Consider the following 19,337-nt stretch of genomic DNA (forward strand, 5'->3'; position numbering starts at 1 on the left):
AGAGCACTTTTGGGGTCAAATCACTTGTGGATGACCTGGGAAGGAGCAGATCCCACCTTCAGCCTTTGCTTGGATGCAAGAGAACCCCAGTGCTTTGGGCAAAGGTTCCTTTGTGACAGCTGGGGATCCCCCAGCATCACCCAAGCTGTGACAGGCACAACCACCACCCTGAAGGCCAACACAGTCATAGCTCTACTGGACACTGCACTACCCACCATCCTCTTGTTTCCAGGTGGTCTAAAAGCCAAACTCCACAAACACACTCTGTGAAACCCCCTGTGTCCCCCCAACACTGGGTATGTGACAGTGGGTGCCATCAGCCATTTCTGGTGCTTGTCCCTGGCCACACCACAGAGTGCTACAGGGGAAAAGAGGAAATTTGGTTTAAGTGGGAATGCAAAAAGGGGATGCAAAACTCTGAGAGGTCACTGGTTTCTGGCTTAGCAGTGACCCCACTCCCCACTGCAAGGCTGATCTCAGGAGTGGGACAAAAAGGGTCAGGAGAAAGAGCACTCCTGGCATGTCCCACCACATGTCCCTGGACAGCCACAAACACACTGAGGGAACAGACTCCCAGTGCACAGGGGGTTTGCTGGAGGCCAGACCCTCCCAGTGCCCGTGTCCTGGCTCCCGCGGGGCTGGCAGGTGCCACGGGGACACAGGGACACGGGGACACAGGGACACGGGGACACGGGGACACAGGGACACGGGGACACGGGGACACGGGGACACATCCCTGCCGCTCCTGCCCGCGCCTCTCCCCCCAAACCGCCCGGAGACAGCCCCGCTTTGAAGCCGTGCCGAGACTGGCGGCAGCGTCGGGGCTGGAATAAGATGGCTTTTAAACTCGGAGTGAGATGAAAAGCAGCCGGAAACGCATCTAAAGGGTGACTGGAGGGCTAAGCCTGCTTTTCTCATGCTCGCTTATCCCGGGCTGCTCCGCCAGAGACCGCGTCCCCGGGGAACCGCTTTCTCAAGCTCTGCTGCCTGCCCCAGTCCTTTGCTGCTCACATCCCTCGTCCTCCGAGAGGTGAAACGGCATCAGGTTTTCAGTAGAGATGTAAAAAAAAATTTTTTATCATTAAATCTCCTGTGGTGTTTCCTGCCACAACTCCCAGCAGCCCGACTCTGGTCCTGAAGCACCAGCCAAGGTGCTTCACCCCAGGAGCAGCTCTGGAAAAAGGGACACTCCTGTGCTGCTTCTCGGAGCGATTTGGGAGGAGAAGTGGGAGACACAGAGGCCTGTCACTGCCCAGGAGTGGGCAGCGTTCAGCAGGCATGCACAGCACCAACAGGAGAAAAATCACTGCCTTTCCCAGAGCACTCCAGGCTAAACCTGCAATTCCCACGTTTTCTGGGCACCGACCACCTCTGCTGCTAAACTGTTAATGGAACACTATAAAACCCTGCCAGACAGCCCCATTCCCCATGGTGCCAGGCCAGCAGCCAGACAAGTGCAAGAACCAACAGAGAGCAGGGCTCTTGGGTCTGAGCACCACGGCCCCACGGGAGCACAACAGAGCAGACATCACCACCTGCCTGTCGCTCAGCAGGGGAAACACAGGGAACACCCCTGGGCACCATCACTGCCCTAACAGAGCAGCCAAAGCTTTAAATCAGGTTTAAAACACCCAAGGACCTGGAATGGCTTTTTACCTATCAGATTTCTGCTCTCTTGGCCATTAAGCCTAATGGAAATGGTCCTGAGAAGAGCAAGCCCAAAATGCTCCCCAGGGATGCAGCCATGGGCTGAGCACCCACAGCACCAGCTCGGAATTCACTGGAAAGGAGTTCCTCACTTGTAGCCTGCACAGAACCCCTGCGAGGGGCTGCTCCAGGCATTAGGAACACAGGAGGCCAGGAGAAGCACGGATCTAATGAGATTTGTGCTAATTCATGTGATTGTTTATAAGAACAACGCCACACTAAGCCCGTTAAGCCATTCTGGCTGGCCAGGGCTATCTGCTCCCACCGGCCTGGCCTCGGCTGCGCACCCCCCAAAACCTGAGGGTTGCTCACAGCAGCTGGGCACACATTTTCCCTGGGAGAATACAGTGTGCACAGAGAAATCTTTGCCATTTCTCCTAAGCAGGGTACTCTCAGAAAAAATCTCACTCTGTTTTGATGAGGATGCCCTCCCTACATGGCACCAGGTGTGTGTTGCACCCGTTGCACCCGTGCGAGCCCTGCAGGGCACATGGAGCTGGGACAGCAAAGCAAGAGCACCCCTGGAGCTTTCATGCATCCTGCAGCTGCAAATCCACCACCTCTGGGCTTCTCACTGGGCTCTCAATCAAGAATTTACAGTAGTAAAACGTTGATGAAGAAGCCCACAGGGACAAACACTCCACAGCAACTCACTCCCTGCCCCACAGGTCACAGCTCGCAGGAACCGGTGGCATCCCCGAGCTGAGCCAGACTTTCCTCCCACCACCCTGATGGATAAAACCGTTGTTGTTGTGTGTTCCTTTTTTTCTTTTCTTGATTGAATATTGTCTGAGCCCTCCTTGCAGCCAAGGAAAAGGTTACCCCAGTAATCAGCCCTGTGGTGCCAAAGAGTCTGCACCGAACTCAGCTCCGGCCTCCCTGGCTCTGGGGGAACCAGACATAACTACGGGTCTTTAATCTCAGCCACACTCGCTGATAATCTGCTCTGCAGTTTGCAGATAGGGTAGTCTGGGCTCTCACAGGCTCTGGGGATGCACAGGGAGGGCAGGGGGAGGCAGGACCAGGTCCACTCCCAGGGCTCGGGCTGGTCGTGCATCTTTCTTGCAAACCACCCACAGCACACGTGGCCACCAAGGCACCCAGACGTGATCCTGTGCTCCCACAAGTGGGAGTTTTGGTCTTGGATTTGTGGCAGTCACTTGGGAAACTATAAACAACCCGTTCCCATTCTAGAAGGATCACAGGCATTGGTGGGGGCTTAAAGAGACTGAGGCTTGCAGAGGGGAGCAGTGAGATGGGGAATAGTGGAACCTGCCCTTCCAGTCCTGAAATGGGTCCTCAGAAAAACACCCCAGGTCACAGGTCAAGTGTGTGAGCTGAAAAAGCCACTTTTTGCCACAAGGAGACACACTGGGATATCTCAGGGTCAGGGTCCATGGTGGGGCCCTTGCTTGGCCACTCATGTCCTGCCCCACACTCAACCCAAACCAGTCACCACAGTCACCAGTCACCCCAGTAAGAGGGACTTCTCCTCTTTGATAGGGCCAAAAGGAAGAAAATACCCTCCATCCTCCTGTTCACATGGAGCAGGACCCTGCCACCCAACCAGGGAAAGAGCAGGATTTCCCCTTGTGTCACCAAAGCACAGCACGTGGCACTATGACAACATGACAATTCTCTCAGGAGAGCCGAGATTTCTGCCCAGTTCTCCCCCATCCCAGAAAAACGGGCATTTCATGCAGGCAAAGGGCTCAGACAGCCGGGTCTGTCAGTGTGAGGCTTTGCCCGACCCAGAGGGATGGTCTCTGCTTGAAAACAACCTGGGAAAACCAAAACAATCCAGCTGGAAAAAAAATCCTTGCAAATGCTCCCTCTCGTGGAGACTGGCTCTCCTGCTGCCTTGGGAGACCGGGAGAGGTCTTATCCCAAAACCTTCCCAGGGATGAGGGGCCCTGCAGCAATAAGGGGTGTGTGGGGGCCAGTGACACACTCCCCTCACAGCACTGTGCATCCTCCCCATGGAGCCAGCCCTCGGTGCCCAGCAGGACCTCCAGAGTGAGTGGGACAAAGTGGGCATGGGATGGGATGAGCTCAGGGCTGGGGACTCCTCTGTGTCCACCATCCAGGGATCTCAGATGCTTTTGAGGCTTTAGCAGCCAAACCACCTTCCACTCTCACTGATGTGGGGAGAAAGTGCAAAGGGAGGAGTAGAGGGAAACCCCAGGAAAACCCGTTAGTATTGGCCTTGGCTGAACCCCACTGCAGGTAATTTGCCTCTTTTAAAGCTGCCTTGAGAGTGTCCCCGAGGCCTGAAGTGGCCTGGATGCAGCAGGGCAGGGACAACAGCACTGCAGCGTCTCCACCAGCTCATTATTTCCCAAAAATCTGTTAGAGATTCCCCTCAACCGCATAGGATTTTGCACTGACAACACCTTTGTGCTGGGAACCGAGCCAGGATCTCCACAAGGTCATTTTGCAAGGACAATTAGGTAGTCCCTCGGCAGCGCTGTCTCACTTTAATTAGATCTTATTTCCAAAGAATTACCAAGTGTGCCAGGCCCAAGGCTGGAGGCAAGGACCATTTACAGGAATCAATGGGAAGCAAAGGACAGATGTACCTGTGCTTACGTCACCAGTTACAGCAGTGACAACTTGGGGAAGGAGAGGAGCGGCCTCTCCTGCACGATTTCATCCGGTGATACATCAGGCAACACAAAATCCAGCGTGTAGAAGACACAGCACCAGTGCTCCTGGATGGTTAGTGGGGCTTATGTGCCTCAGAGCAAGCATTCACTGCATCCTGAGGGGCTCTGTAGGTGTAGCAGAGTGAACCTTCTCGGCAGAACAAACGCACAGAAAAAGTGAACACAAACCCACACAAACGCCCTCAGAAAGGTGCAACCTGGCAGTGCAGGGGGGCAGGACACAGGGTGTGAGAGCAGGGGACAGAGGGACATCCTGGGGGGTCCTGCAGACCTCCCATCCTTGAGGTCTGTAGGAAGTCAAACCCCCGGGATCACTGATGCTGGTACCGGCACGGGCTGCTGCCTCTGGGGAACTCCCCAGGGAGCCCCAACATTGACCACCCCCCCGGGGAGCCCCGACACCGACCACCCCCCCCGGAGAACCCCCCGGGGAGCCCCAACATCGACCACCCCCCCGGGGCCGCCCCCTCGGCGCGGCCACTTCGCCACCTGGTGGCCGATCCCGGGGTAGCGCCGGGCAGGGCCGGGACGGGGCCGGGATGTTCCCGAGCCGAGGAACATTCAGGGAAAGAAAAAATCCCGCCTTTTTTTTTTTTTTTTTTTTTTTCCTTTCGACCCCAGAACCAAACGGTGCCGCTGCCCTTCGGCGAGGGCTGGGAGCGGTCTGGACCCCCGAGGAGAGCAGCGGAGCCTCCGGTGCCTCCCGTCGGATGTCCCGAGCAGAGAGCACCGTCGGGGCGCGGCCGCGCCTCCTCCCTTCCCGGTGCGGCTCCGGGGAAGGCCTGGGAAAGGGCCCGGGCGGGCGCCGAGGGGCGACAGACCCGGCTCTCCCTCGCCATCACCCGGCGCTGTAAACAACCGGAATAAACCGAGAGCCTCCCCTTTCCCCTTTCCCACCCTGCCTCAGAGCAAGGAGGGAGCATATGCTGCCTGCGGCTAAGAACAGGCTTCGCATCAAAATAAACAGCTGCTTTTCCCCTGATAATGTTTTTAAACTACACACACACACACATACACACCCCAAAAACACCCACACGGATCAAAGTGTCTCTGGGTTCCCAGAACCTGGACGGCCGCTGTGTCCTCCCCGCACCCCCGGCCCGGGACAAGGACCGTCCCCCCGCGGGCACAACGGTCCAGAACTGGATGAGTGGGGTCAGGAAACCTGTGAGATGCCTCTGCCTGGAGGAAGGACCGGGGCAGAGGCTCCGAGGGGAAAAGCCCTGGAGCGGGCAAGAGGGACTGAGGCTCACCCAAGCCGGGACCAGCTGTGCTCCACACCGGGGCTCCAGGACGCCCCACGAGTGCTCAGCCCCGCAGCCCCACTGACAGGGCGGGAGGGAGGAGAGGGTCCCGCTCAGCCCCGTAAATCCCCTCCGGGCACAGGTGCGGCCCCGAGCGCGCAGGTTTGGCCGGTGCGCGGGGATGCCCGGCGGGGATGGGGGGCGAGGCTTCGCTGGGCACGGGGGTGTGTCTGTGCGTGAGCAGGGGCTCCGCCGGGGTCCCGCCGCTGCCCTTTGTCTATTGATCCGCGATCGGGAGCCGCAGACAGAGCGGCGGCCCCGCGGGTAATTGGGGCTCCAGGGCCATGACCGCGGCTGATCGCCCCCCGCCCCTGCGCGCCGCGGGGGGCAGCGCCGGCGGGGCCTTAATTGGGAGCCGGGGCCGGGGCTTGGCCAGCTCCGCTTTGTCCCGGGTGCGGAGGCAGCGCGGCGGCAGGACGGCGCCAGCCCGGCATAAAGAGCTGCCACCACCCCGCCCGCCCCGTCGGCCCGGGGCTCCTCTGCCCCGACGGCCGCAGCCCGTAGTCGCACGGCCGGGACTGGCCGAGCCGCCCAGATGTTCACTGAGATGTTCAAATGGGGGACTGGAACCTGTGTGTGGCACCGACAGGCCCTGGGAGCCCCCAGGGCTGGGGGAACTCCCGAGGTGGGACAGGACCCTGGCACCACAGCATGCCCAGTTCCATGGAATCATTCTCAGGATGCTGCCCATCTGCATTTCCTCCGGGCTGTGCAGTGTCTGCTCCTATAAACCCCACTCAGCAGTAACAAAAAGCCCTATTTCCACACCCTTCACAGCACCTGGGTGCACACAGAGAGGTGCCAACACCTCCCTTGCCCCTTCTGCACGTTTCAGTACTTAAAAGGGGGTTTATAAAAAGATGGAGAGCACAGAGTTTACACAGACAGATAGGATAGGACAAGGAGGGGACAGTTTTGAACTAAAACTCTTCCCTGTGAGGGTGGTGAGATGCTGGTACAAGGTTCCCAGAGAAGCAATGGATGCCCCATCCCTGGAAATGTTCAAGGCCAGGCTGGACAGGGCTTGGAGCAGCCTGGGATAGTGGAAGGCATCCCTGCCCGTGGCAGGAGATTGGAGTGAGAAGAGCCTTAAGGTCCTTTCCAAACCATTCTATGGTTCCATTATTCTGCCCCACATCCATGACCCAACATGCTTGGGCAGTGCACAGTGGCACTGGGATGAGACACAGGCACGGGGCCAGCAGCACAGCCCTGCAGCCCAGACATGGGCTGGGTGGTCCTGCAAAACCACCACTGGGCTGCACAAGGACGGGACCTGTGGCAACGTTCCCCCTCCACGGGGCTGCGAGATTCTCTGGTTTGAATCCATGTTCCTGTTTACAAACAGCCTCCCGTGGAGCTGTTCCAGCAGCACTATTGTGCTGCATGGCAGCTCAGCGGCCAAATCAGCCGAGGTTTGTCCACCAGGCCCACGAAACCTCGGGGCAAGAATGCTATTTTTAGTGTCTGGCCAAGCACCTTGTGCATTTAGCTAAGGAAATTTAAAATTCTCCACTAACACTGGTGGAGACCTCCATGTTCAAGGATCTCACTGCGTTGGGACATGGCACCAGCGTTACCTGCTGGTTAAACACCAGCCCTGGAGGTCACTGGAGCACCCAGAGCTTTATTTCCATGACTCGACAGCGCCCACGGGACCATGGCCAAGCCAGGTTTTGCCGGGTGCAGAGCAGCAGAGCCATGTGGGGGTTGTGCCGGGTGTGCCCCTGCGAGGCCTCCCAGAGCCTTTTCATAGCTGAGGAAAATAATCCCAGCGCAGTGCGTGACTAATCGGTAGCTGCTCATCGAGCTGCTTGAATAGGGTTTCTCAGAGCCTAGGTTTGGCCAGGGCAGGCCTGGAGCAGCTTGGCTCCTGCAAAAACACCCCACTGCCCATACCCCCTGCCTGGGGGGGCCCTGCTCCCTGCCCTCGGGCACCATCCCTTGGGGTCATGTCGTGAACCCATGCTCTGCTCAGAACACTTTTCCTCTCTCCAGTGAAGAGCAGCTTTGTGCTCAGTGGGCAGGTTGGGATGTCCCACTGGCACCAGGGCCTGGCCCCCAAGAAGGCAGTGATGTTTAAACACCCACTGTCCCACAGAACCAGGATGGGTGATGTGGCTGTCCCTGACCCACCAGGGTGGCAGGAACCCGGCACGAGGCTCCCTGGCGTGTTCGGCAGCACTGTCACCATCTCCCCATCGTGATTGTCCCAGCCAGCTTAGCCCAAATCCAGCACGGTTGGATTGGAGGGGGAAAGGGCCAGGAGATCCCCCACACTGGCACATGCTGTGCCCCCTCACTAAAAATAGAGCCCATTAAATCGCTACTCATCCTGAGTGATGTTTATTCGGAAACAAGCCTAATTTTAGGCACTACACTTCCCTCCTCCTGCTCAAGCCGTTCCCACCCTGCCGGTCCCCCCCCGCCGGCGGAAATGGCCTCACTCCTCTCGCAGAGGCAGCGGCTCCTCTCCCGCCGTCGAGGGACCCAGCGCCAGCATCTCCCCTCAGACACAGCCACGACGGGTGTGTGTGGGGGTGGTCCAAAGCCCCCTCCCCGCCTGCAGCCGCCCGGAGGGCTGGGGCGGGGGCTCGAGGGGGGCCGAGGAGGAGCCGCGCCCGCCCACGACCCGCCCCGTCGGGGCCGTGCGGCGGCGGGTGCGCGGCGGCCCCGGCAGAGGGAGCTCGGCGCCCGGCGCTGCCGCTCCGGCCCGAGGGGGCCGCGCTCCCGCCGCGACCGGGGCCGTAAATCTTCCCGGGAACGGGAGAAGGGTAATTGGTGAGGAAAAGGGCTGTTTGCGTCCTCCGCGGCCGCGCTCCGCAACGCCCCGAGCGGCTCTGGGCGCGGGGGGAGACGTGGGGACCCACAGCCCCCTCGCCGGGCCAGCCACATCCACGACGGTACCGGCGTGTCCGGGTCATTCCTTCACCATCCCTTACGGTACCGGCGTGCCCGGGCCACTCCTTCACCATCCCCGGGTCATTCCTTCACCATCCCCGACGGTACAGGTGTGCCTGGGTCATTCCTGCACCATCCCCGGCTCACCCCTTCTCCATCACCGACGGTGCCGCTCTGCCCCGGTCACCCCCTCCTCACCGGTGCCGGTGTGACCGGCGCACGCCGGTCCCCGCCGGTACCGATGCTCATCCCCTCAGCGCGGTGGGACGGCACCGGCGTCCCCTGGCTCTGCTTTCGCGGGTGGCCCCGAGGACAGCGCGGGCAGGCTCCCGGTGCCGCATCCCTCCCGCCGCACCCGGCAGGGCCCCGTGCGCACCTCCGCGCCCCCGCCCCGCGCACCTGCCGCGCTACCCCCGCCCGCAGCGGGGTCTTACGGGGCCGGTAAAGGCCCTGAAGGCAGCGATCCCCGACGGGCAGAGCCGGCGGAGGGTCCCCCTGCCCCAAGAGCCCCTTGCGACGCTCCGCCGGCTCGGTGGCAACCCGGGGCGTTTTCTTTCCCCAATAAATAAGGGGTTCGGCTGCGGAAGCTCCGCGCAGCTCGGAAGGGGGGCGGCTCCCAGCGCTGCGCACCTGCGGAGGAGCGGCGGCTCCGACAGGAATGAAACAGGCGGGAGCCGGCAGGACTTCTCCGAGTAGATTTTTTTTTTTATTGAAAGATGTGAGAATTCATCAAAACCGAACAGACAGATACCCGAGTAACCAGCACGTTGCAAATCATGTATCTTTTTTATTTTAAAACAAATATAGAGCACAGTCCTGTGATATTTAAATTTATTATACTTTTTTTTTTTTTTTTTTGTTCTGGAGTGAAAAATAAAAACCTGAGGTTTATTCCTGCATTCTCTATACCCCGCACTGTAGCGATATTTTAGTTAAGTTTTGGATTTGCTGTTTTTTTTTTCTTTTTTCTTGAAAAAGTCCATTAAAGAATTGAACTCTTAGTTTCAATGACTCCAAAAATCGTTTTACTGGTGGCACATGATTGTCCTAGAGAACAGGCGGGATAAACAATATTTTAAAACACAGTTAGAGAAACCGATATCTCCTTCAATCACAAAGAGCTAAATAGTTTTCATTTACAATATATATGTTCATGTAAAATGAAAAAAAAAAAAAAAGAAAAAAAAAACCTTAAATGCGATGAGTTAAACTCTAAATATTATGTACACACCAATGTACAACTCTGAATAAATTAATACCAATTTGCATATTCTGGGATCCTTATAGCTTATTTACACAAATTACCTTTTATTTCATAAATATCTGCCCAGGTACCCACGAGGCTCCCCCGCCGTGCCCGCTCTGTGCGGTGGCTGCCGAGGCGGCTTGTTTTCCATCTTCTGTTTCTTATATCTTTTTTTTTTTTTCCTTACTTTTTTAATTATTTTTTCTTTCCCCCTCCCCTTGCACAGATGAGGGTTTGGCCCCTCTCACCCGCCCGGGGTCGGGGCTGGGGCTGGAGTCGGGGTTGCCCCATCCATCAGGTGTCTCCACACGGGCTCGTTACCCCCCCTCGAGCTGCCCAGTGCCCGGAATGGGGGAATGGGGTGTCCTGGGGGCTCCGTGGCCTCGCTGGAGTGGGGGGAGCCGCTCCCAGCCCCGCAGCTGAAGGGGCAGGTGAGCCCCACGCTCCGACCGCTCCCTCCTGGCTCCGGGGTGGTGGGTCCACTTGGCCGGCGGGGGTCCATCCCTTTGCTCCAGCACTCCACTCCCTGTCTGCGCCCACCCCTCGCTCCACAATAAATATTTATACTGTGCTGTACAAAATACCAGTGCTTTCCGCCCCGCCGGGAGGGCTCGCCGCCCGCCCCGTCGGTCACTTGGGGGACTCTCTGCCCGGTGACAGCTCCCGCTGGCTCTCCAGCCCGCTCACCAGTCTCTGGATGTTCTGCAGTTCATTGAGGGACTCCTTCAGGGAGCCCTTGGGGGAGGCGGCGGGGCGCTGACCACCCCCCTTGTGCAGGGGCACCTCGGGGAGGGGGCTGGATTCGCGGCTGCTGCCGGCCTTGGAGCCCTCGGAGCCGGGGTTGAGGCTGGCGGGGAGGCCGGTGGTCAGCAGGTTGGTGCTGGGCGGGATGGTGACCGGGAGCTGGTAGGGGCTGAAGCGCAGGCGGGGGCGGCTGCTGCCCAGGAAGGGGTTGCGGGACAGTGGCCCCGCGGCCGCGGCGCTGGTGGCCGGCATGGCCGAGGCGGCCGCCGCTGCCGCCGCCATGTAGGTGTAGGGGTAGGGGAAGAGTCCGCCGAAGGTGGGCATCGGGATTCCCTGTGGAGAGAGGAACAGGGGTCAGAGCTGTGCAGATGTTGGGTCAGAGCTGTGGCGATGCCCTGTTGTGTTCCCCCTCCTGCCTGCCCCCCAGCTACCTTCTCCCAGGAAAGCCAAGGCAAAGCTGGGACACCTCAGTGTCACCCTAAGAACAGTGTGGGGATATCCATGTGGAACAGGCTGCGGGATGGGGTTCTCCATCCACCCCAGGCTGATGACACCGAGCACAAACCCCTCTTTGAGGCCTGCCCTGTCCCCTCCCTGTGTGCTGCGTGCCCTCGTCTGTGCAGCATCACAGCCCTTTAACCACATTAAAACACATTGTTAAGCAGGATCGATAAATTAGGGGAGTTCAAAGACATCTTCTTGTATTTCATCAGAGGGGATGGGAAAGGCAGCACAAGCCCAGGCATTGTGGAAGCTGTTTCAAAGCTGACAGGGAGATGGTGGGATGCTGGATGGGGACAGCCAGGTCAGGCAGGGCCACAGATCCTGACTCTGCCCTTGCTTATGGAAGAACCATGGCAGCTGCAAAAAAAAACCAGGATTCCTCCTCAAATCACCCCTGAGGCCAACTTTCTAAATGTCCCTCACCAGGCAGCAATGTCAGGGGTGTCACTCTCTTGTCCCAAGAGGCTGCAGAGGGCCTGGAGGAGGCTGGGGGCACCAAAAGCACTTTTCCTTCACTGGGGCCACCCCACATGTCCCCACAGGGGGGTGATGCTAGCCAGGCATCACCTGGGTCCCTCATTCAGGGTCCTCCATCATTCAGGGTGCCTTTTGGGAGGACATGGAGAAGAGGTGCCAGGGCCTGACCAGACAGCAGGGATGGGGATGGGGATGCAGGATGGGTGCAGGGTCTTACCTGAGAGGCCAACATGTGCTGGGAGAGGTGGAAAGGGAAGGGGGTGGCCGTCCCTGCCGCGCCTGGGGCAGATGAGAGGGCTCCATTCTCCAGGCTGCCCCCACCGGTCACCGAGGCCAGCAAGTGTCCCATGCCCATGGCAGAGAAGGCGCCGGGGGCCATGGCGAACTGTCCCGGGTGGATGAAGAGGGGCTGCCCAGCGCCCAGCGGGCTGAAGAACTGCTGCCCGTGGAGGCCGGAGAGCGCCAGGCTCTGCAGGTGCCCGGCGCTGAGGTGCGGGGGGCTGTCCGTGTGCACCATCAGCGGGGCGAAGGCCTCCTTGCCCAGCCCGCCGCCCTCCGTGTCCTTCTTGCCCGGCTCCGTCTCTTTCCTCCGTCCTTCCACCTTGTCCTTCTCCAGGCCCCGCGTGCCGAACAGGCCCTCGCCGGGACCCTCCCGGGGGGATGCGCCATCCTTGACCTTCTCCGGGCTGTGCCTCTCCTTGCCCCGCTCCTCCAGGCACCGGGGGCTGCCGCGGGGCGTCGCGTCCTCCCCGCTGGGGCTGGTGGCTGCCACCGGCCGCTCCTCGGGCACCTTCTCCACCTCCGCGTCGCTGTCGGCCCCCGGCTTCTCCTCTGCAAGGGGATGGAGGGGCAGAGGGTCAGAGCAGAAGCACCCAAGGGAGGTGAGGAGCGGGTCACTGGCGAGAGCCCTGGTGTCAGGGAGAGGTTGCGACAGCGAAGCTGCGATCGTTAGTAACGAGAGAAACTCATTTTGGGGGCAGAAATGGGCCCTCGCGCTACGGCCGCTCTGGGGAAAAGGGGATTAACAACAGCAGTCCTGTTGCTCTGCCAAACAGAAAAACATGTTTGATGGAGAACCAAAATCTATTACAGCATCGCTCTCGTTAGCTGCAAACTCTGAGCGGGGGATGAGGAGAGCGGGCGCTGGACAGCGCGGGAGGAAATGGTCCTCCATAGATTTAATTACATGGAGCTGATCAACTGCGTGCCGTGGATTTATTCCAAATGTGCAGGTTGAGGCAGGTTAAAGAGGCAGTTTTAAGGCAGGGAGTACTGCACAGACCCTCCTAAAAGGGGCTTTAATTTAAAAAACCCCATTGAGCTCTCAGAGGAGGACGGGGGACGCGAGGGGCTGGCGAGGGGAGCTGAACCCCTGCCCGGCTCCACTAAACGAGAAAAGCCTTTCGGTGCGGGTGAGGTGAAGCTCTGCAGGCTGGGGCAAATATTCAGGGAAGCCTTTGAAAGTGGAGAGGGGTGTAATAAACCCTCCCTCCAGCTCGGGAGGAGGGGGGGGGGGTTGCAGTTTTGATGAAGGTTTGCAGGGAATTGGGCTGGTGGAAAGTTTAAAGAGCAGATTGATAGTGCGGCAAGACAAAACCCAGCATCGAAAAACTGCTACGTGGAGCTGCCGGTTTATTTTCGTTCACCAGCCTGCAGCCCTGGAGTTACAACATTTTTTTCTCCTTTCAAATGAATTAATTCTTTCTGGGTTTTTTTCCTCTTTTTTCTTTTTTTTTTTTTTTTTTTTTTTAGAGAATGTGAGCTTCCCATGGAAGGCAGGGCACACACCAGTGAGGAGCCAGGCTAATACGGAGAGCGCACGGTCTGCCTTGCCATTTCTCCTTGTATAATAAAAATACAAGATATAAGCTGTATAGAAGATGCAATATATAGTCAAGATAAAATATATAAAGAGAAAAAACATTGCAACTCGTGAATGCCATTTCAGTTTGCTCAGTTCTTGTCTTTTCCTCCCTGTGTATCCCCATCTTTATTCTCCTTGGTGTTTTGCTTCAATGTCCCCAAGAAATCAGCACGCAGCAGCCCCGAGGGAGCAGAACCCCGATGTTTAGGGACGTTTTGGGATGTCTGGGGGCCGAAACTCCTCTGTTACCTCTGCTGCTGCCCTTGAGGCGCAGGGGGCTGGGGAGGGCACCCACGGGCGAGTGGAGGGCGTCGCGCACGGCCGAGGGCTCGCAGGAGGAGGCGTCCGACTCCCCGCCGTCGCGATCGGGCTTGCAGGGCTCCTCGTACATCCGCAGGGACGGCAGCGAGAGCTGCTTCCTACGGGCGAGAGGCAGCGTCGGGCACTGCCCGTCCCCCCGCGGGCGGGCGCGGAGCCGTGGGGGGGACGGGAACACCCCTTACCTCTTCTCCCGCCGGCCATTGCCCGTGTCCCGAAAGCCCTTGGCGAAGGGGTTGTTATCGATTTTCAGCTGGGTGATCTGCGGAGGGGGAGAAGGACAGAGGAGGCGACGTGAAGCCCCGGCCGCCCCCTCCCCGTCCCCGCCGCAGCCGTCGGGGAGCGTGGGGTGCGCGGCGCAGGCTGCGGAACGCGCCGCGGCCCCGCGTTAACACACCGCATGCTTTATTAAAAATGATGCTGAGGTTTGGGCTTGAATTATTAATGGCGTCTTAATGATAGGAAGTTATTTTTCACGGCCCCCCGGAGGGAAGATGGCGACTGAGCTGCGCGGCCGCTGGTTAAAAGCTATTCTTATCCCTCCCCGCGCCACGGGCTGCCGGGGCCCGGCGACATCAGGGCGCTCAATAATGCATGGCTCTGAAACACGGCCCCGAGAGGGGGCTCTGCAAAAGGCCCGGTTGCCCGGCCCTGCCGCGACCCCCGGCCCGAGCATCCCCCGGCCCGAGCATCCCCCGCCCGACGGGGCCCACGGCCCGGCGGCCGCCCCGCGCTGCTTGCGGCGGGCGAGCAGACAAAGTGCTCTTTAATCGATTGTGACTCTTCGCCATAAACTTTACGAGGGAAACAAGCCCACCAGGACCCTCAGACAGAGCTGTCAATTAGCATCAGCAGCCAGGGGTGGAGGTGGGGGTCAGCTTTTGGGTTAAAACACACACACGTACACACAACTCTTGGAGGGGGACGGCAGAGGCTCTCTGCTCCCCACCGAGCTCTCCAGGCTCTGGTTGCTCACAGGGTGACACTTGCTAAATCACGAAAGCAACTAAAATTAGCTTATCTGGCTCTATTTTTTGGCTCCTCCAGAGCCCAGGGCACCTTCTCGGTGAGGCTGCCCAGGCCTGGTGCTGCTCTCCACAGCCTGGGCCTGCAGCAAAGACTCCCACGGCCCAGAAAGACACAACAAACCCCAGGAGGAAATTATTAATAGTAATTATTGAAATACTGATAATGATGTTGGTATTAGCATTAAAAATAGCGATAATTATAGGAGTAAGTATGAGGGTGCACCCTGCTCTGAGGGCTTGGGGTTTAACCTTTCTCCTATTACTGCTTTTTGGCCACTCTGCCCCGAAATATCCTCACGCACACGCATGTATGTAAATACACCCCAATAAAGGGGTGAGGGTTGGGACAGGGGTGAGAGCAGGGGCAGGGACAGGGCACAGGGACAGGGCAGGGGCTGCCCGGCCGTACCTTGTCGTTCTGGTAGGCAGTGACGGCGATGAAGTCTGTCTCGGGGAACACGTAGGTGCGGAAGGTGCTGTAGGGCAGCTTGAGGATGTCGTTGGCCCGGACTATGTGGAACCTGGGCTGGTACTTGTGCATGGAGTTCAGGATGGTCTGGGTGGGCGAGAGAGCAGAGCCCGCGGCTGCCGTCAGCCCCACAATCCGCGGGACGCGCGCGCGTCCAGCCACCTCCCTAAATAAAAATCCCTTTTCTCCCAAAAACAACCCCAAAAAAAATAACCCCCACGAATTCGCCGTGAGGAAGGAACGCCGGCGGATGCCAAAGAGGGAGATTTCTTGGTGTTTTTGTGGATGCCGTTGCAGGATCCGCTCCCAAAGAAGGAGGTCAGGCAACGCAGGCACAGCAGCATCTTTGCGGGTGCTAAGCACGGCAATAAAGCAGCAAAAGGGATCTCCCTGTTTTATTACAACCCTGTGAACGAGGTGAATTTTCGACGCGTTTCTCGCCGCTTTTCATATTTCCGTCCTCAAAAAAAAAAAAAAGTTACTCTCCCTCGCCACCACAAAAAAATAATGTTAAAAGGCTCTGGGTTAGTGTCGGGGGCGGCAGGAGCCGGTGCCAGCCCCAGCCAGCGCCTGCGACCTGAAAGGAGCATTTCACCACGAACCATGGCAAATTTACGTCTCAGAGCAACGTTGCAGAAGGAACAGACACTTTTTTTTTTTTTCCCCCCAGTCAGGTGTCTAAAAGCCTCGCCAACACTCAAAGCCGTTCTCTACCCTCTCGTTTTATTTTTTCGGTTTGGTTTGTTGGTTTTTTTTTTTTTTTAACCCGAATTCCCCGCAATTTGGCTGGGGGATTTTCGGAAGCGCCTGAATCATCCCCCCCCTCCCCGAGCCGCGCCCCTGGGGGGGCTCCGACCCCCTGCCCCTCGCTGCCTGTTTTCCTGCCCGACAGCGTTTAAATAATTCCCCAACCTGCTGTGGTCGGACTGAAATGCAGAATTCATCGCCCAGAATTGGTAGAGGAATGGCGAAAGCTTGAGTAATTATTGTCAAAGAACGTCGGCCAAATGGCTAAATAATTATCACTTCATTTTGGTTTAGAAGGTAATAAAAAAAATCCCCTCTTTTTTTTTTTCTTTTTCTCTTAACCCAAGCAATAATCACCTGCTGATGAGCTGTCGGATCGCTGTTATATTGATATAATCTAGACGGGATTTATCATGAAAATGGTGCAAAAAGTCTCATTGAGGCGTGCAAATCTGCATTTCCTTTAAAAAAAAATAATCAACCCTCTCCGAACAGATGGGCACTGGCTAAACCCTCATCTCCCAGATTTAACACAGTCCGGATTTTGGACAACGACAGATACCAGAAATCTTTAATTGAAGGAGGCGAACCGTTAAAAACGCTGAATCAAACTAGTTTTTAACCACTACAAAAAAACCCGTATTTTTTAGACTCCTTCTCTATCGATTTACCTTGCTGGCTATAAATAACCTCGCAATGTATTATTTAACAAAGACGCTGTTTCCTGCATAAAGAGAAAAAATAAAAAGAGAGGAGGAGAAAAAAAAATAAAAAAAAGAGAGAGGAAAAAATAAAAAGAGGAGGGGAAAAAATAAAAAGAGAGAGGAAAGCTCTCCGGGAGGTGCAGAGCTGCTCTGCCCTCCCCACCTTAGAGGGGTCCCGCAGTTCCCGCAGCTCCCCCGGCCCCGGCTCCTCTCTAATTACCGTATCACCAACGCTGCACGATCAACTTTCCCTTTATCGCCCTAAATGCGTGTCCAGAGGCTACAGAGCTGGTTGGGGCGCTGGGATTTCCCCCCTCCGTGTATTCCCGCAGGATCGCGCTCCCCTCGCGTTCTGACCCTGCCTTCTGCGGGTCTCTGCAAACGGCCAACACGCTGCGCTTTCTTTCTTTCCTTTCTCTCTCTTTTCCCCCTCTTTGTTTATTTTGGTTGGTGGTTTTTCTTGGCTGTATTTTTTTGTTTTGTTTTACCTCCTTTAGGTGATGCAGATATGATCAATAGAGAATTAAATAAGGGCTTTTAGACGCAGCTTGGTGTGGAGCCGAGGCTGCCAACGACTCCAGCCCTGCTCCCTGCCGCGGGAACCCAGCGCAGGTGCCGTCGCCTCCATTCCCCCAGCCCGGCCCGGCCCGGCCCGGTTGGGCTCGACCCGGCCGGCACTGTCAGCCCCTGGTCGGCAGCGGCCCCGCCGCCCCGTCGGGGCTGCTCTCACTTCATCCCCCGCACGGCCTCGGCCCCGCACATCCACCGCCCCAAGTCCCTGTCCCCGCAGAGCCTCGAGGGCCGGGAAGAAGCGGCAGGACAGGCCGTGGAGGTCGCGGATGTGGGAGCCAAGTGGACTCTGCCCGAACCCCAATCCCCCCTTTTCCCCCGGGGAAGGGGAGCTGCCCCCTCCGTGCCGGGCAGGAGCAGGGGCTGGGTGGCTGTGGGACAGCCACACCACCGCAAGGCCCGGCCAGGCCCCGCCGCCCAGCCCGACCTGGCTGGAGGAGCCCTTAAAGCCCCACCGTTCCCCTCGGACCGGGCAGCACCGGCACCGGGAAACCCCGCGCCTGCCCGGGGGGCCACACTCTGCCCCGCAGCCTCACTTACAAAGCCATGCTTGTCCGAGATGTTGTTGGTGAGCTTCAGCTTGTGAAAGGCAACAGGTTTGGCCATCCACTGCTCCCCCGTGGCCGGGCTGTCGGGGTGGATGTACATGCGCTTGGGCATCTCCGGGTCGGCCTTGCCGGCCACCATCCAGCGGGAGTTGTGGAACTTGTACCGGCAATCGTCGGCCGCCACTATATCCATCAGCAAAATGTACTTGGCCTTCTTGTCCAGGCCGCTCACCCGCACCTTGAACGGGGGGAACATCCTCCTGCGGAGAGACCCAGAGAGGTACAGGGCTGTGCCCGCCCGCAAACGACCCCCGACGGCCGAACCTCCCGCACCCCCCGGCCCCGCCGAGCCCCCCGCACCGCCCGGCCCCGGCTGCCGCTCCCAAACCACCATCTTCTAGTTTAGTTCGCTGAGCATTCCCAGACTTCCTCACGTCCCATCGCTTCTCATCCCGCTCTGCAGCTCACAGAAAGCAGGGAAAAGCTCAAAATTCCCATTCCGGGAAATAAGGGGCGAAAACACATCCTGGTTTTACCCCATTTCTCTGCCCTCCGCTGATCCGCTCGCCCAGCACCTCGGCAGCCCCGCCGCTGCCTCCCCCGGGCCCGGGGCCAGGGCCAGGGCCGGGAACGACCCCGGACGCGGGGAAAGTTTGGCAGGAGGGAAGGAAGCGGCGGGAAGCGGCGCAAACAACGGGAGAGGCGGATTCCGGGCGCTCAATTAAAGCGCACGAATTTAATTTGGGATCGCGCTCCGAAAAGTAGTAATTGGGGGGTGGCGAGAAAGCTCGGAGGAGGTGTGTGGGGGGGGGAAACACCTCCGAAAAACTCCCGAGATCGAAACTCCCCGCGTTAATTCTCGGGGTCGGATGGGAAGCGGGATGGAGAGAGGGGCGAGGGCGCTGCGCGGCCGCGCAGGTGCGGGGCGGGCTGTGGGGGCCGCGTGGGGCCGGCTCTTACCTCCCGGACTTGGTGATCACCATCTCGGTGCCCAGCTTGTGAAACTGGTCCCAGAGCTCTTTGGCTTCCAGCGTTACTTTGGGGTCGTCCTCGACCTCCTCCTCGGGCTCCAGGCTCTTGAGCGAGCGCAGATGGGCGGCTTGGTGGTGGTGTCCCAGGGCCGAGACGTGCAGCCCGGCCTCGGCCGCCCCGGCCAGCCCCGGGTCCGGCATGGGCTTCGCCAGCGCCGCCGGAGGCAGAGCCAGAGCCGGGAAAAAGGACGGCTGGGCGGCTGCGAGGAAAGCGGACATGGGGAAGTCAGCCGGCCGGGGTGCGTGGAAGGGGTGGTAAGCCATGGCAGTCCCTGGGAAGGCTGGATCTCTCATCGGTGCATCCACAAATCCAGGAGAAAAAGAGGGATTCCCTTTACAAAAAATGCGCGTGTGTGTATTTGTTGTATTTTTATTTTTTTTCCCCTCTCCTGCCCAGCGAACTCGCTTGAGTCTCTGGAAGAGGAAGGAAAATCAAGAGCACACGCACACGCTCCAAAAAAAAGCATACAAAAAAAAAAAAAAAAGGCGAAAATCAGCGGAACTAGATT

The 19,337-nt window shown here is 58.3% G+C and overlaps 1 protein-coding gene across 1 annotated transcript; it reads right to left on the reverse strand.

Annotated features, from left to right (window-relative positions):
- Positions 1–9,262: 9,262 nt before the first annotated feature.
- On the reverse strand, positions 9,263–19,337 carry TBX2 (T-box 2). Its single transcript, XM_027660421.1, has 7 exons — positions 18,758–19,337; positions 17,790–18,057; positions 15,169–15,315; positions 13,917–13,993; positions 13,663–13,832; positions 11,767–12,380; positions 9,263–10,901 (listed from the first exon to the last, which is right to left on the reverse strand). The coding sequence occupies exons 1-7, from the start codon at positions 19,120–19,122 to the stop codon at positions 10,455–10,457; spliced, it is 2,088 nt and encodes a 695-aa protein (XP_027516222.1). The 5' UTR covers positions 19,123–19,337; the 3' UTR covers positions 9,263–10,454.

This window comes from Corapipo altera, unplaced genomic scaffold, assembly GCF_003945725.1.
Source record: "Corapipo altera isolate COAL_440 unplaced genomic scaffold, ASM394572v1 271, whole genome shotgun sequence".
Classification (NCBI taxonomy): Eukaryota; Metazoa; Chordata; class Aves; order Passeriformes; family Pipridae; genus Corapipo; species Corapipo altera.